This window comes from Pecten maximus, chromosome 2 (genome assembly GCF_902652985.1).
Source record: "Pecten maximus chromosome 2, xPecMax1.1, whole genome shotgun sequence".
Classification (NCBI taxonomy): Eukaryota; Metazoa; Mollusca; class Bivalvia; order Pectinida; family Pectinidae; genus Pecten; species Pecten maximus.
The window spans coordinates 23,133,649-23,148,471 of record NC_047016.1 but is presented as its reverse complement, the minus strand read 5'-3'; the positions used below and the strand labels follow the sequence as shown (position 1 = coordinate 23,148,471).

At 34.3% G+C, this 14,823-nt stretch overlaps 2 protein-coding genes across 3 annotated transcripts; both read right to left on the bottom strand.

The window, feature by feature from the left end:
• Positions 1-1,240: 1,240 nt before the first annotated feature.
• LOC117321541 (perlucin-like protein) lies at positions 1,241-10,732 on the bottom strand. Of its 2 annotated transcripts, none has more exons than XM_033875984.1 (5): positions 10,226-10,732; positions 3,753-3,841; positions 3,361-3,451; positions 2,909-3,131; positions 1,241-1,308 (listed from the first exon to the last, which is right to left on the bottom strand). In XM_033875984.1, exons 1-5 carry the CDS (start codon positions 10,275-10,277, stop codon positions 1,284-1,286), a joined length of 480 nt encoding a protein of 159 aa, XP_033731875.1. In that variant the 5' UTR covers positions 10,278-10,732; the 3' UTR covers positions 1,241-1,283. The 2 variants fall into 2 exon arrangements, with proteins under 2 accessions (XP_033731875.1, XP_033731874.1); XM_033875983.1 differs by lacking the exons at positions 1,241-1,308; positions 2,909-3,131; positions 3,361-3,451; positions 3,753-3,841 and adding exons at positions 7,082-7,438; positions 8,867-9,089; positions 9,319-9,409; positions 9,710-9,798 and having other exon boundaries at positions 10,226-10,719.
• Positions 10,733-11,220: 488 nt separating this feature from the next.
• LOC117321540 (perlucin-like protein) lies at positions 11,221-13,874 on the bottom strand. Its single transcript, XM_033875982.1, has 5 exons — positions 13,754-13,874; positions 13,385-13,473; positions 12,635-12,725; positions 12,051-12,288; positions 11,221-11,336 (listed from the first exon to the last, which is right to left on the bottom strand). The coding sequence occupies exons 1-5, from the start codon at positions 13,800-13,802 to the stop codon at positions 11,306-11,308; spliced, it is 498 nt and encodes a 165-aa protein (XP_033731873.1). The 5' UTR covers positions 13,803-13,874; the 3' UTR covers positions 11,221-11,305.
• Positions 13,875-14,823: the final 949 nt, after the last annotated feature.

The window sequence follows — 14,823 nt, the reverse complement described above, 5'->3', positions numbered from 1 at the left end:
ATTCGACTTCATCAAAAATAAATTAGCGATCAGCTTATACTATACAGAGAGTTGTGAACACGGGCTTACAATGCTTTGACTTCTGTAATGAAAGGATAAATATATACATTTGACACGCACTTGTTGTCATGGGACCACAGGTAAATCCTTTTTGTGAGTCTCAGTCCCGCTGAGTAAAAACTGTAGTGTTCGATTTTTAGGTATGAAATCGATGTGTTGTGGGAAAAATTCAAATATATTCTTTGATTCTACTGCCAACATGGATTAATTTTCATTCTAAAAACCTATGAGTTGCTTCCCTTGAACAACCGCTCTGGTGACCGCACATAAAAATACAGAGCCACAGTACTTAAGCAAAAATAATGAGAATAAATAGTAATCTTTTACTAATGGTGTTCTCTTATCTCGGGAAATAAACAAAATCCAATATCCTCAAAAAGATATCGGTAATTGTGAAAACGCATACACTACTTCCTTAGATTGAGGGACCTGATAGAAACCCTTGCCATGTTTTAAATTCCTACATAGAACGTGGATGTAGTATTGAACCCGTATTATTTAATTTCCGTTTTAGGATGTATAATGACATGCATGTTGAGCTAGAAAATCACTGACGGTTTCTGTCGTAAATGAATTACAAGCATTTTAATTAATTATATTGTTTTTGACTCGACTACTGCAGTCGCTTGTCATACTCTTTCTTTGCGTTCTTAAAAACGTATATAGATTTCTGCTGGTCTTTGTTGTGACCATGGAGTGTTCAAAGTCCCATTTTATTGATGGTATCATGACTGTTTTTTCCACCCTGCGTATTTGCACCTTATGTCGGTTATTTACCAACGATTTCCCCTGATGAAAGTTTACATTTTGGTCACCATCCTGATCCCACCGGCATAGCATTGGATTAACTGATACTGAGTACTGTATAACTGATAAATGAAAAATGGCATTAACCAGTTTATTATAAAAACAGATAATTTATTGAATTCAGTTTGTACATAGGACAATGTTTTGAAATATATTTAAAGTAAAATATCCCGCTTCCATTTCATAAAAGGCAAAGCATTCTATACCACTCCAATGTATTGTGAATCATTCAAATTCGTTTTATTCATTCTTTAATAATTTAAGCAAGATAACATATATTATTTTGCGATTTTTGCCGTCAGTCTATTAAACATACGCATATAAACAAGTTTGGAGTTAATACATATTACAGGAAAAACTTCTATACAAATTATTTATATGATACCATATACTTTTGTAAGGGCATTGATTGACATTCAGCCGAACGTTATCCATCTGCCTCTGAAAAAACAAACAGGACAACATTGGATGTGATTCTGTTTAAAAACCATGGTGCGTACAGCAGTAATCAGTATACAATCTACCAACTAACTTTGGTAATTATATCCAACATCTTCACCAATAGCAAATGATAACCCCACTAACTACATCACAGTTCAGATGATAACCTCACTAACTACATCACAGTTCAGTTGATAACCGCACAAACTACATCACAGTTCAGATGATAACCTCACTAACTACATCACAGTTCAGTTGATAACCTCACTAACTACATCACAGTTCAGATGATAACCTTACTTACTACATCACAGTTCAGATGATAACGTTACTAACTACATCCCAATTCAAATGATAACCTTACTAACTGCATCACAGTTCAGATGATAACCTAACTAACTACATTACAATTCAGATGATAACCTCACTAACTACATCACAGTTCAAATAATAACACCACAAACTACATCACAGTTCAGATGATAACCTCACTAACTACATTACAATTCAAATGATAACATCCCTAACTACATCACAATTCAGATGATAACCTCACTAACTATATCACAGTTCAAATAATAACACCACAAACTACATCACAGTTCAGATGATAACCTCACTAACTACATCACAGTTCAAATAATAACACCACAAACTACATCTCAGTTCAGATGATAACCTCACTAACTACATCACAGTTCAGATGATAGCATCAAAAACTACATCGCAGTTCAGATAATAACACCACAAACTACATCATAGTTCAGATGATAATCTCACTAACTACATCATAGCTCATATGATATCATCAAAAACTACATCACAGTTCAGATAATAACATCACTAACTACATCACAGTTCAGATGATAGCATCAAAAACTACATCACAGTTCAGATAATAACACCACAAACTACATCATAGTTCAGATGATAATCTCACTAACTACATCACAGTTCAGATGATAGCATCAAAAACTATATCACAGTTCAAATAATAACACCACAAACTACATCTCAGTTCAGATGATAACCTCACTAACTACATCATAGCTCATATGATATCATCAAACACTAAATCACAGTTCAGATGATATCATCACTAACTACACCACTGTTATGTTGATAACCAGACTAATTATATCAGTGCTCTGATGATGACGTCACTAACTCAATCAAAGTTATGATCGAGACCTCACCAATTACTTCATAATTATGATGGCGACCTCATTACAGTGTTTCTACAAAGTTAGCAATTACCTCGCTTACTACATCACAGTTTTGAGGTTAACCTCGTTAACTACATCACAGTTTTGACGATAACCTCGCTTAATACATATGTTACGAATAAAGCTTCATTTAGTTGTACCATGATATATGTCTATTATGGTTATTTTAAAACTTACATTGTTTTATTTTCCTGTAAGCAATAAAAACAGGAAAATACATGTATTTATGCAACTATTTCCAACAACATTTATATGTTTATCTCATTAAGACCTAAAACGCGCGAATAATAAACACGTGTTATCCTTTCTAAAACACATGTTATAACAGAGAACTACTATGTTTCTTTTCCAAGAAAACGGTTCTACCAACATACCTAGTCTCACAAATGAAATAATGTTTCGACGTGCATGCATAATCTCTCCATTGGACGCGGGAGCTACTATAGTGGGCCGCTAAACAGTCCTCGCCATGGGAGTGACGATTGTCTGGCTCCCCGTGTTGCCAGTTGGTGTAATTTAAATGTTGACCATTTACATTCCATCGCCAGTCTCCCTCCACAAATATGTCGGTAGCGCCCAACCAGTAGTCTTCGTGTTCTAAACAATAGAGGGGCATGGTTATATTATATCACTGGAGGCAACTAAGATTCCTGCTTCCGCTGTATTGTAATGATCTATTCATATATCAAGTTAAACACATTCTTGGTGACAATGCGAAAAATATAAACAAAATAAACGTCTTACTCTGTAAGTATAACAGGAGCGAAATTTCACTCCTGTAAAACGATTATCTTATTATTTTAATAGACATGGAAACATAACCTACTTTGATATTGTGTGACCAATTCAGTCAGGAAGTTATTCTCGTTCGAATCTAAAACCTCAGCAAGATAACCATGGTAGGAGTGACAATCAGTCTGTAAATGAATCATTTGTTAATGGATTGGTGCAAAATCAGCATTCTTTATTTCCTGCATGTCATATATAAACTGATTAACAGAACATGCAATCCATGGTAATAATACTTATGGTGAAAGATGAATTCGATAGATAGGCCGATCAGCCCTTTCAATAAAATTATAGTCTTAAATGTATATTGAATTGTAAAGTTATTTTTGATACTACATATTTTTGTGCAACGAAATAAGATTATATTTTCGAACACCTGAAGTCGTTTAACATGATATAAATAATATTTAGAGTTGTCCTATAATTTACCGACGCGGCTGACCAATCTTCCTTATGAAAGGATACCAAATAGCAGGAATCATTGAAAGCTGTCCAACCGTTCGGACATCCTCTGATCGCTGAAGATTAATGAATCAGAAACGTTATTACGGATTGGCATACAGGCGTGAGTCATAACATAATCACTGTACACACATATATAAAATGGTGTCCCGAAATTGTTTTTTTTAATATCAGTGTCACAGTTCCGATATTATAGGTTTATTTTATGGATATTTTAAATAGGTACATATTACGGGAAATGTCAATTAAAAAACAAATTAAAATCATTGCAATGTTTTAACAAAAAAACATGAATTGAGATCGTTTTGATTATGGATTAAAAATTCAATAAAAAAACCCATTTAATTCACACATCCAATCTCCAATAAATGATCATATGTAAACAGTAAACGCAATTCCTCAAAAAAGTGATTTTCCTGATCCTTTGTACCAATCGGGATATAGCCGTTTTAAAGAAGTAATGATAATAATAATTAAAAGTGTTAATTACCCTTTTGATAAATGAGAAATAATTACCATACCTTGCACAATAACGCTGGTTAAAACTAGACCTAATCGTACTGTGTATACCATTGTCGGTTCGTACAAACCAGCAGATACCGTCCGACCCTTATTGTTTCGTTGACGAATCGGAGATAACGGCTTATCTCACTTCTGCAGTTCATGTTCCATGAAAACACAATGTCCAGACGATATAATTTCTTTGTTTTATAATAACACAACTTGATGAATTACCAGATGTATCATAATGTCCTGTTTTAAAAAAAATAACTGACTTACTGAAATGCAACAATGTCAATTCTTACCCCTGCATTAAACAGAATAAGATTTTAAACAACTATTTGTATTTCAAATTTAAGGGTCATCTTAATAGCAAATCTAGTGATATCTAAAAATATAAATCACTACTCTGGTACAATTGGACAAAATTAGCCTGATCAATTGTTAGTATGTATCATTTCTAACCATGAGTCTTGATGATGACATGTTATTTGCTAAGCTGTTTGTACATTTTTGTAAAATATGCGAAAAAAAAACATGTTATTTGAGAACGTAAATAGCTTATGTGGTTCACATATATTGCGCAAAAAAGCAATCCTTACAGACGTCTTAACACTCAAAAGGGACATATGTTTGACCGGATTCGACAAGTTAAAAGCATAAACATTCATTCTATTTCGACCCCCGGAGATGAAAATGGTGGTTTTTAATATGGAAATCGAAAAAGGTTTATGCTTCTGATATTTCCCGGAGGTAAACAGATTTGGACTTATATACCTTGGTTAGCAAGGTCAAACGTCTTGAAACTGAATTATTAAACAAACTTGGTTAACAAATCTCTGATCATACTCTTTTTTGTTTTATCTTAATAGCTTCATCCATATTTGGGTCAGCATCCTTGCGATATATCTCCTCTGGGATGACTGTGACAACAGCGAGTAGTAGACCATAATGTTGGAAGGTGTGTACAAAAGGTTTTCAGATATGACGCTAGGCTAATACATTGCTATTTTTGCACTACAGTATATGTGACATGTGTGCTCCGACAGAAGCCGTTTTCGTTGCAAATTCCACTATGAATACCATTGAATGTAGAGAAAAACTTATGATTTTATATAGAAGTACAGACTTCCAACACTCTAGTTATACCCCCCCCCCCCCCCCCCCCCCCCCCCGACAGGATTCACCGGGGTGGGACGGGGAGGGGGGTGTTTTTGGGAGGGTATACTGGAGGCTTTCTGTCTTTCCCTCTGTCCGTCCGTATTCCATTACAACCTACCCAATTGGCCTATCTTTCCAAATCTATCAAAAAGATTGTGGATAACATTTCAGACAATGTGGACTTGACAAAAAACAAAGTCGGCGACTAGCACATCGGTCAAACTCTTCATACGATACCTGAGGTCAGATTCCGTTCCGTTGAAGACGTGAAAATGATACGTTTTGCGCATTATCACATGTACGTGACAAATAAGGTCATAATCATTCACTGTTAGAACACAGAAGTGTCATTTGACACAATTTCGAGAAAGAAAATATGGATATAAACTGTGTTGATATAAACTGGGGAACAGTAACTTCTTGTAAATGCACGGTATTAACTATGTGATCAAATAGAAAATTAAGTGTGAGTAGGATTGTTATTATCTTATCTATATCGTTAGGTCATACATTTTATTTTGTTTTCTGAAATAAATGAGTACAGTATAAGGTAATACTTCTTTTAAATTTTGTATCATTCATCCCACTCTTCGATTTTCCAAAAATATAAGAAAAATAATGAAGCAAGTATAGGATTTGATTTCGGTTAATACATGTTTATATCGATCTATATTAACCTAATATATACATTCGTCTGTAGTTAAATGTTTTTCTTATGTCAATGTAACCAATATTCGACTTCATCAAAAATAAATTAGCGATCAGCTTATACTATACAGAGAGTTGTGAACACGGGCTTACAATGCTTTGACTTCTGTAATGAAAGGATAAATATATTCATTTGACACGCACTTGTTGTCATGGGACCACAGGTAAATCCTTTTTGTGAGTCTCAGTCCCGCTGAGTAAAAACTGTAGTGTTCGATTTTTAGGTATGAAATCGATGTGTTGTGGGAAAAATTCAAATATATTCTTTGATTCTATTGCCAACATGGATTAATTTTCATTCTGAAAACCTATGAGTTGCTTCTCTTGAACAACCGCTCTGGTGACCGCACATAAAAATACAGAGCCACAGTACTTAAGCAAAAATAATGAGAATAAATAGTAATCTTTTACTGATGATGTTCTCTTATCTCGGGAAATAAATAAAATCCAATATCCTCAAAAAGATATCGGTAATTGTGAAAACGCATACACTACTTCCTTAGATTGAGGGACCTGATAGGAACCCTTGCCATGTTTTAAATTCCTACATAGAACGTGGATGTAGTATTGAACCCGTATTATTTAATTTCCGTTTTAGGATGTATAATTACATGCATGTTGAGCTAGAAAATCACTGACGGTTTCTAACGTAAATGACTTAAAGCATTTCAACTAATTATATTGTTTTTGACTCGACTACTGCAGTCGCTTGTCATACTCTTTCTTTGCGTTCTTAAAAACGTATATATATTTCTGCTGGTCTTTGTTGCGACCATGGAGTGTTCAAAGTCCCATTTTATTGATGGTATCATGCTTGTTTTTTCCACCCTGCGTATTTGCACCTTATGTCGGTTATTGACGAACGATTTCCCCTGATGAAAGAGTACTGTATTACTGATGAATGAAAAATGGCATTAACCAGTTTATTATAAAAACAGATAATTTATTGAATTCAGTTTGTACATAGGACAATGTTTTGAAATATATTTAAAGTAAAATATCCCGCTTCCATTTCATCAAATGCAAAGCATTCTATACCACTCCAATGTATTGTGTGCGATTCAAATTTGTTTTATTTATTCTTTAATAATGGTGCACTTTAAGCAAGATAACATCTATTATTTTGTGATTTTTGCCGTCAGTCTATTCAACATACGCATATAAACAAGTTTGGAGTTAATACATATTACAGGAAAAACTACTAATACAAATTATTTATATGATACCATATACTTTTGTAAAGGGCACTGATTGACATTCAGCCGAACGTTATCCATCTGCCTCTGAAAAAACAAACAGGACAAAATTGGATGTGATTCTGTTTAAAAACCATGGTGCGTACAGCAGTAATCAGTATACAATCTACCAACTAACTTTGGTAATTATATCCAACATCTTCACCAATATCAAATGATAACCTCACTAACTACATCACAATTCAAATGATAACCTTACTAACTACATCACAGTTCAGTTGATAACCTCACTAACTACATCACAGTTCAGATGATAACCTTACTAACTACATCACAGTTCAGATGATAACCTTACTAACTACATCACAGTTCAGATGATAACCCCACAAACTACATCACAGTTCAAATAATAACACCACAAACTACATCACAGTTCAAATAATAACCTTACTAACTACATTACAATTCAAATGTTAACATCGCTAACTACATCACAATTCAGATGATAACCTCGCTAGCTACATCACAGTTCAGATGATAACCTCACTAAATACATCACAGTTCAGATGATAACCTCACTAACTACATCACAGTTCAAATAATAACACCACAAACTACATCACAGTTCAGATGATAACCTCACTAACTACATCACAGTTCAAATAATAACACCACAAACTACATCACAGTTCAGGTGATAACCTCACTAACTACATCACAGTTCAGATGATAACATCAAAAACTACATCACAGTTCAAATAATAACACCACAAACTACATCACAGTTCAGATAATAACACCACAAGCTACATCATAGTTCAGATGATGATCTCACTAACTACATCATAGTTCAGATGGTAACCTCAATAACTACATCACAGTTCAGATGATAACCTCACAACTACATCACAGTTCAGATCATAACACCACAAACTACATCATAGGTCAGATAATCTTACTAAATCACAGTTCTGATGATATCATCAAAAACTACATCACAGTTCAGATAGTAACATCACTAACTACACCACTGTTCTGTTGATAACCAGACTAATTACATCAATGCTCTGATGATGACGTCACTAACTCAAAGTTATGATGGAGACCTCACCAATTACTTCATAATTATGATGGCGATCTCATTACAGTGTTTCTATAAAGTTAGCAATTACCTCGCTTACTACATCACAGTTTTGGCGTTAACCTCGTTAACTACATCACAGTTTTGACGATAACCTCGCTTAATACATATGTTACGAATAAAGCTTCATTTAGTTGTACCATGATATATGTCTATTATGGTTATTTTAAAACTTATATTGTTTTATTTTCCTGTAAGCAATAAAAACAGGAAAATACATGTATTTATGCAACTATTTCCAACAACAATTATATGTTTATCTTAATAAGACCTAAAACGCGCGAATAACAAACACGTGTTATCCTTTCTAAAACACATGTTATAACAGAGAACTACTATGGTTCTTTTCCAAGAAAACGGTTCTACCAACATACCTAGTCTCACAAATGAAATAATGTTTCGACGTGCATGCATAATCTCTCCATTGGACGCGGGAGCTACTATAGTGGGCCGCTAAACAGTCCTCGCCATGGGAGTGAAGATTGTTTGGCTCCCCGTGTTGCCAGTTGGTGTATTTTAAATGTTGACCATTTACATTCCATCGCCAGTCTCCCTCCACAAATATGTCGGTAGCGCCCAACCAGTAGTCTTCGTGTTCTAAACAATAGAGGGGCATGGTTATATTACATCACTGGAGGCAACTAAGATTCCTGCTTCCGCTGTATTGTAATGATCTCTTCATATATCAAGTTAAACACATTCTTGGTGACAATGCGAAAAATATAAACAAAATAAACGTCTTACTCTGTAAGTATAACAGGAGCGAAATTTCACTCCTGTAAAACGATTATCTTATTATTTTAATAGACATGGAAACATAACCTACTTTGATATTGTGTGACCAATTCAGTCAGGAAGTTATTCTCGTTCGAATCTAAAACCTCAGCAAGATAACCATGGTAGGAGTGACAATCAGTCTGTAAATGAATCATTTGTTAATGGATTGGTGCAAAATCAGCATTCTTTATTTCCTGCATGTCATATATAAACTGATTAACAGAACATGCAATCCATGGTGATAATACTTATGGTGAAAGATGAATTCGATAGATAGGCCGATCAGCCCTTCAATAAAATTACAGTGTTAAATGTATATTGATATGTAAAGTTATATTTGATACTACATATTTTTGTGCAACGAAATAAGATTATATTTTCGAACATCTGAAGTCGTTTAACATGATATAAATAATATTTAGAGTTGTCCTATAATTTACCGACGCGGCTGACCAATCTTCCTTATGAAAGGATATCAAATAGCAGGAATCATTGAAAGCTGTCCAACCGTTCGGACATCCTCTGACCACTGTAGATTAAGGAATCAGAAACGTTATTACGGATTGACATACAGGCGTGAGTCATAACATAATCACTGTACACACATATATAAAATGGTGCCCGGAAATTGTTTTTGAATATCAGTATGACAGTTCCGATATTATAGTTTTATTTCATGGATATTTTAAATAGGTACATATTACGAGAAATGTCAAGTAAGAAATAAAATCATTGTAATGTATTTACAAAAAAAATTAATTGAGATCGTTTTGACTATGGATTAAGAAATTAAAACAACCCATTTTGATCCTATGTTAACAGTAAAAGCAGGCCCTCAAATAAGTAAATTTCCTGATCCTTGGTACCAATCGAGATATAGCCGTTTTACAAAGTAATGATAATAATTATTGCAAGTGTTAATTACCCTTTTGATAAATGAGAAAAAAATACCATACCTTGCACAATTACGCTGGTTAAAATCAGACCTAATCGTACTGTGTACACCATTGTCGGTACGTACAAACCGGCAGACACAGTCCGACCCTTGTTTCGTTGACGAATCGGAGATAATAGCTTATCTCACGTTCACAGTTCGTGTTACATGAATTATACAATGTCGTGATCTAAGACTTTGCTCTATAACACCACTTGATGAATTACCAGATGTATCAATGTCGTCCTGCTTTTTAAGTGTCGTTTATATAGTAGAATAGTGTTGAATTTCAAACACGAATAGATATGAACAAATTTGTACAAAAATAGTCAACTAATATACCAAAATGTTAGTTTTGACACGTAGATTCCTAAAATAACTAGATGCTAACAGTTTCTTCTAAATAGTTAATTTATGTTAAGATGTAGCATGGAATTAGTCACATAAATAAGCAAACCTGAAAAATAGCCAAGCTGTTATGTTCATAAGTATCTATAGCACACGAAATGAGTCATTTGTTTGAGCGGATTTAACTTTATGTACTCTTTATGTAAACACTTGTTGCCCCCCCCCCCCCCCCCCCCGAAACATGCATGTTTCGCATGTTTTGTTGAAATTCACAAGCAACGTAACACAGTACATACCATAAGCAAGGTCCACAGTATGCCATGATAGATACTAATAGCTGATCAAATTATTTCTGTTAAATTGCGGCGTAGCAAGAATTTATCATCTTGTAAAATACCACTGTTTTGGCAGGATTTGATGTTGAGATGCCACTTAAAGTTTCATTGGACCAAAATAACTGGCCAGCCCTCGCATATCTCAATTATAAATTCAAACATTCATGAGAACCTCATGTTCTGACATACTCTATAAAGATATACATGTATTATCTTTGTATTATACTAGAATCGAAATCTAATTATTACTGCGTGTGACATTCATCACTTGATAGTGTACTAGATCAATTGAAACGGCATGCTTATATAAGCAAACTTTAAAAATAAGATTTTACATAATAATTCCTTGATATTTATTTCGTAATGACAACGATTTCAACATAAGCAATGAGTACCGATATCATCAACTGCATCAGGTTTCAGCCAATCACAATTGCTCCCGAATCATCTCTAAAAATAGAATAACAAAAGTATCAATTGATTATTGTATACAATAATTTCGTTAATATGTTTTCATATGAATGAAGGCTCTTCAAATCATTCAATACTATACATCGGGTAATTTTTGAGACAGATTTCTTTTCGCGCTTTCACGGTCAAAATATCATTAAACCGCGAAAATAACACTACACGAGTTCAGCGCCTTACACAGTATTCATTCCATATATATCAACATTTTCATTTTAGTACAAAAAACAGGTTTCTGATACGGGGTAGGGGCAACAGTTTACACTGAAACATGAAATAAGGGAATTTAGTGGCAATGCATATGGTAGCTACATCTGTACATTTTGTTAAAAGTTAATTATAACAAACGCGGCTTGTTGCGATACTTTACTAACATGAAGTTATACAACAGTAACACGTATGACAGAGATGACAGAGGGATGTTACCATAAGACTTTCCAATGCTATAATGTGTTAAAAAGCAATATTTCTATACTATAGTTGAATTGCTCTTACTAGGAAAACATCAGAAAATGCCGACATAATAACGGAACCATCATTCTAACTAAAAATCGATGAATTAAGGGCAAAATACGTAGACTGGTATGAAGACCCTTGAAAAAAGATACTAAAACCAGAACCTCTGGATGATTAGCGTCTTATGCTTCTTCGATGACACCCGACATGTATAAATGACAAGATCTTGTAGAAACCTACCCAATCTCACAAATAAAGTTATTTTTTTCCGTGCATTTCCGGTCATCCCATCGGTACTGTTGATGGTTGTTGATGTACACCACCACACAGTCTTCGCTATGGTTCTGGTAATTGTTCGGCTCACCCGGATACCAGTTGGTATAATTTATACGTTGATCACTGTTCATCCATCGCCAATCTCCCTCCACAAACATGTCTGAACCTCCCAACCAGTAATTGTCATCACTCCTGTGCCCAGCTTTAGAGGTTTAAGGGTAAATATATTAAGTCGCTTGTCTGAGTATCAGGTACAGTATATCTACAATAACTCTCAAACAGATCCAACAATATAACATTACTATTATTCCATGTTATTCTCTAGGTGCATTTTCTGTTTGTTTCAAAACTTTGTCACGTTAGAATGTATATTTTCGAAATACCTTCTTCCATAAACGTTTATACTGCAATGCACTGAATTATCGAGTCCCTAGTTATAGCCTCTTACATTTATCTTCCTTGTAGACTCGGATGGAAGCGCGCGAGCGGTATTTTAACTATCTTAGATATAAATTATATATAGAATGTTATAAACATGAAAGCCGTACCATGATATTTTGAGATTACTTGTTTGAGAAAATTTTCCTCTGCTTCGTCGATAACTTCAGCGAGATGTGCATGATAAAGCCCACATGCGGTCTGAAAATAGACAGAAATAGATGTTATGGACAACATCGAACGAGATCATCAACACTAAACATCGGGAGATATAGACTCGATTTAAATCACCAAAATAATCACATTTTATTCCATAGCAAATATAATCAGATGATATAGCGTCCTTTACATCAGAAATAAATATATGTAACATAGCAGAAATAATCTTATATAAGAGTATCATTTTCCACAGCATAAATAAACAGATGAACTTAAACATAATCCAAAGCAGAACATTAATTAGATATAATACCATCCAAACAGACACGTATTCGCATTCCATTTTGTGTTGAGCAATTATTGGAATAGCGAACGCCCCTCTTTAATAGTCAATATGATATTTTAAAACCACACTAGTATTGTGAGGTGCTGATAGTCCTAATAGAAATACCGACAACCTGTTATATACAACGTTGATGACCGAAATGTTATTATTAAGATCATATAGTTTGCTTTGGTTCGACCTTTACCTGTTTCGGTTGAACAAAACTATATTTGATAGGTGTAAACAACACATCAATATTGGTGTGACCACTAGTTCAATTGATGTCGAATGAAAATAACAAATTCATGTCGGAAAGTTCTTAGAGTTAGAATAAATTTACATGTACAGATGCTATACTTAATAATGCCGAATTTACCGATGCTGTTGGCCAATCTTCCCGGAAGTCAGACACAAAATAGCATGACCCGTCAAACGTTTCCCAGCCGTTCGGACATCCTCGGATCACTGGCGGTTAAAGTATAAGGAAGCTATTTCAAATGGTGTCATTTCAACTGTGAAACAATATAGCGTTTCTCAGGTCATATTCAATAGGCCAAATCAACAATGACAAAAAAAAATCACATATAATAGGAAGTTCTTTTTACAATTTATGAAGTTAATCTAAAGTAAAAGACACGAATTTGACTCGACTCAGTCAATAATCACAATTTATCATCGAATCATTACAACCAACTGACGGATTTTTTATAGTCCGATTGAGAATAATCTGAAATACAAACTTTACCATGCACAATGAGGGCTGACCACACCAGACTTGACCACAGTAAACACATGTTGGTGCTGATATATGTAAGAACCCGACTGTTTCTCACCAAGTCACAGATAGTAGCTTATCTCATAAGGACTTGGCACAAATCTGCGACCCACGTTTCCTATGCGAGTAATAAAAATGACACAACTTTGAACAAAAACAGAGACCTTTTCCTTGTTTGATTAAGCTAGTTGAAAATCAAAATGGAGGCTTGCTAAACCAACAGACGTTCAATTTCAAAAAGGATGATAAATTGTGTATTAACAGAAATCTCAGTTGGCCTGAGGAACCTTTCACTTTCTTCGGTGTTAGATTTAATCTGAATATAACTGATATCAGATATATAAATGTTGGTCATAAGATAAATGAAATGGGAGCTCTTATACATAGGTTGTCAAGAAGACCTTAGTTCTACTTGCTAAAGGGATAGTGTCAAAGTAATGAGAACAATTATGCTGTCAACACTAACTCATTTTTTTAAAAAACTTACCGTACCTAAGAGAATACGAAAAAATATAGATATCTTAGTGAATTCAGTGACGATTATTACACAATAACAATATAATATGGAACTTTATCTTTGAGAGAAAAAATATATGCTAAACTGAGGTGAAACTGAGGCTATGAACGACCTTTTTTGGAATTAATTGTCAATTCATGTCTTCTTTTTCTGCTTTCAAATCAGTGGAACCCGAGATTATAACAACAAAATGTTATGGCGTAAGAAATGGCGTTTCAGCTCGATGGAATTTTGTTAGGAATCCTGGGGCTACTATCACACTCACATCGTCCGTCTCGTTACCATCGATACGCTATAGTACACCGAATGTGGATTTTCAACGATGAATGTCACATTACCTTGGTCATATTTATGTTCATAGAGTTTTGGCGACAGAAAGACGTGGTCTCTGTTTATAAGAGCTTTAATTAAATATAAATACAAATTTTCAAGATCGGTGGTCGGTTTTGATGGGAACAGATTCAATAATAGCAAAATCTCCGAATGATTCCAAACTCCGTTCGATTCTGTCCACAGAACCATT

Bases quoted from the DNA above. Each gene is read 5' to 3' on its own strand.
- LOC117321540 (XM_033875982.1), bottom strand. From the start codon at position 13,802: ATGTGTTTACTGTGGTCAAGTCTGGTGTGGTCAGCCCTCATTGTGCAT. The intron at 13,474-13,753 runs GTAAAGTTTGTA...TTTAACCGCCAG, and splicing joins GTCAGCCCTCATTGTGCATG to TGATCCGAGGATGTCCGAAC. The intron at 11,337-12,050 runs GTAGGTTTCTAC...TTCTATTTTTAG, and splicing joins AACTTTATTTGTGAGATTGG to AGATGATTCGGGAGCAATTG.
- LOC117321541 (XM_033875984.1), bottom strand. From the start codon at position 10,277: ATGGTGTACACAGTACGATTAGGTCTGATTTTAACCAGCGTAATTGTG. The intron at 3,842-10,225 runs GTATGGTATTTT...ATTAATCTTCAG, and splicing joins AACCAGCGTAATTGTGCAAG to CGATCAGAGGATGTCCGAAC. The intron at 3,132-3,360 runs GTAGGTTATGTT...TCTATTGTTTAG, and splicing joins ATTGGTCACACAATATCAAA to AACACGAAGACTACTGGTTG.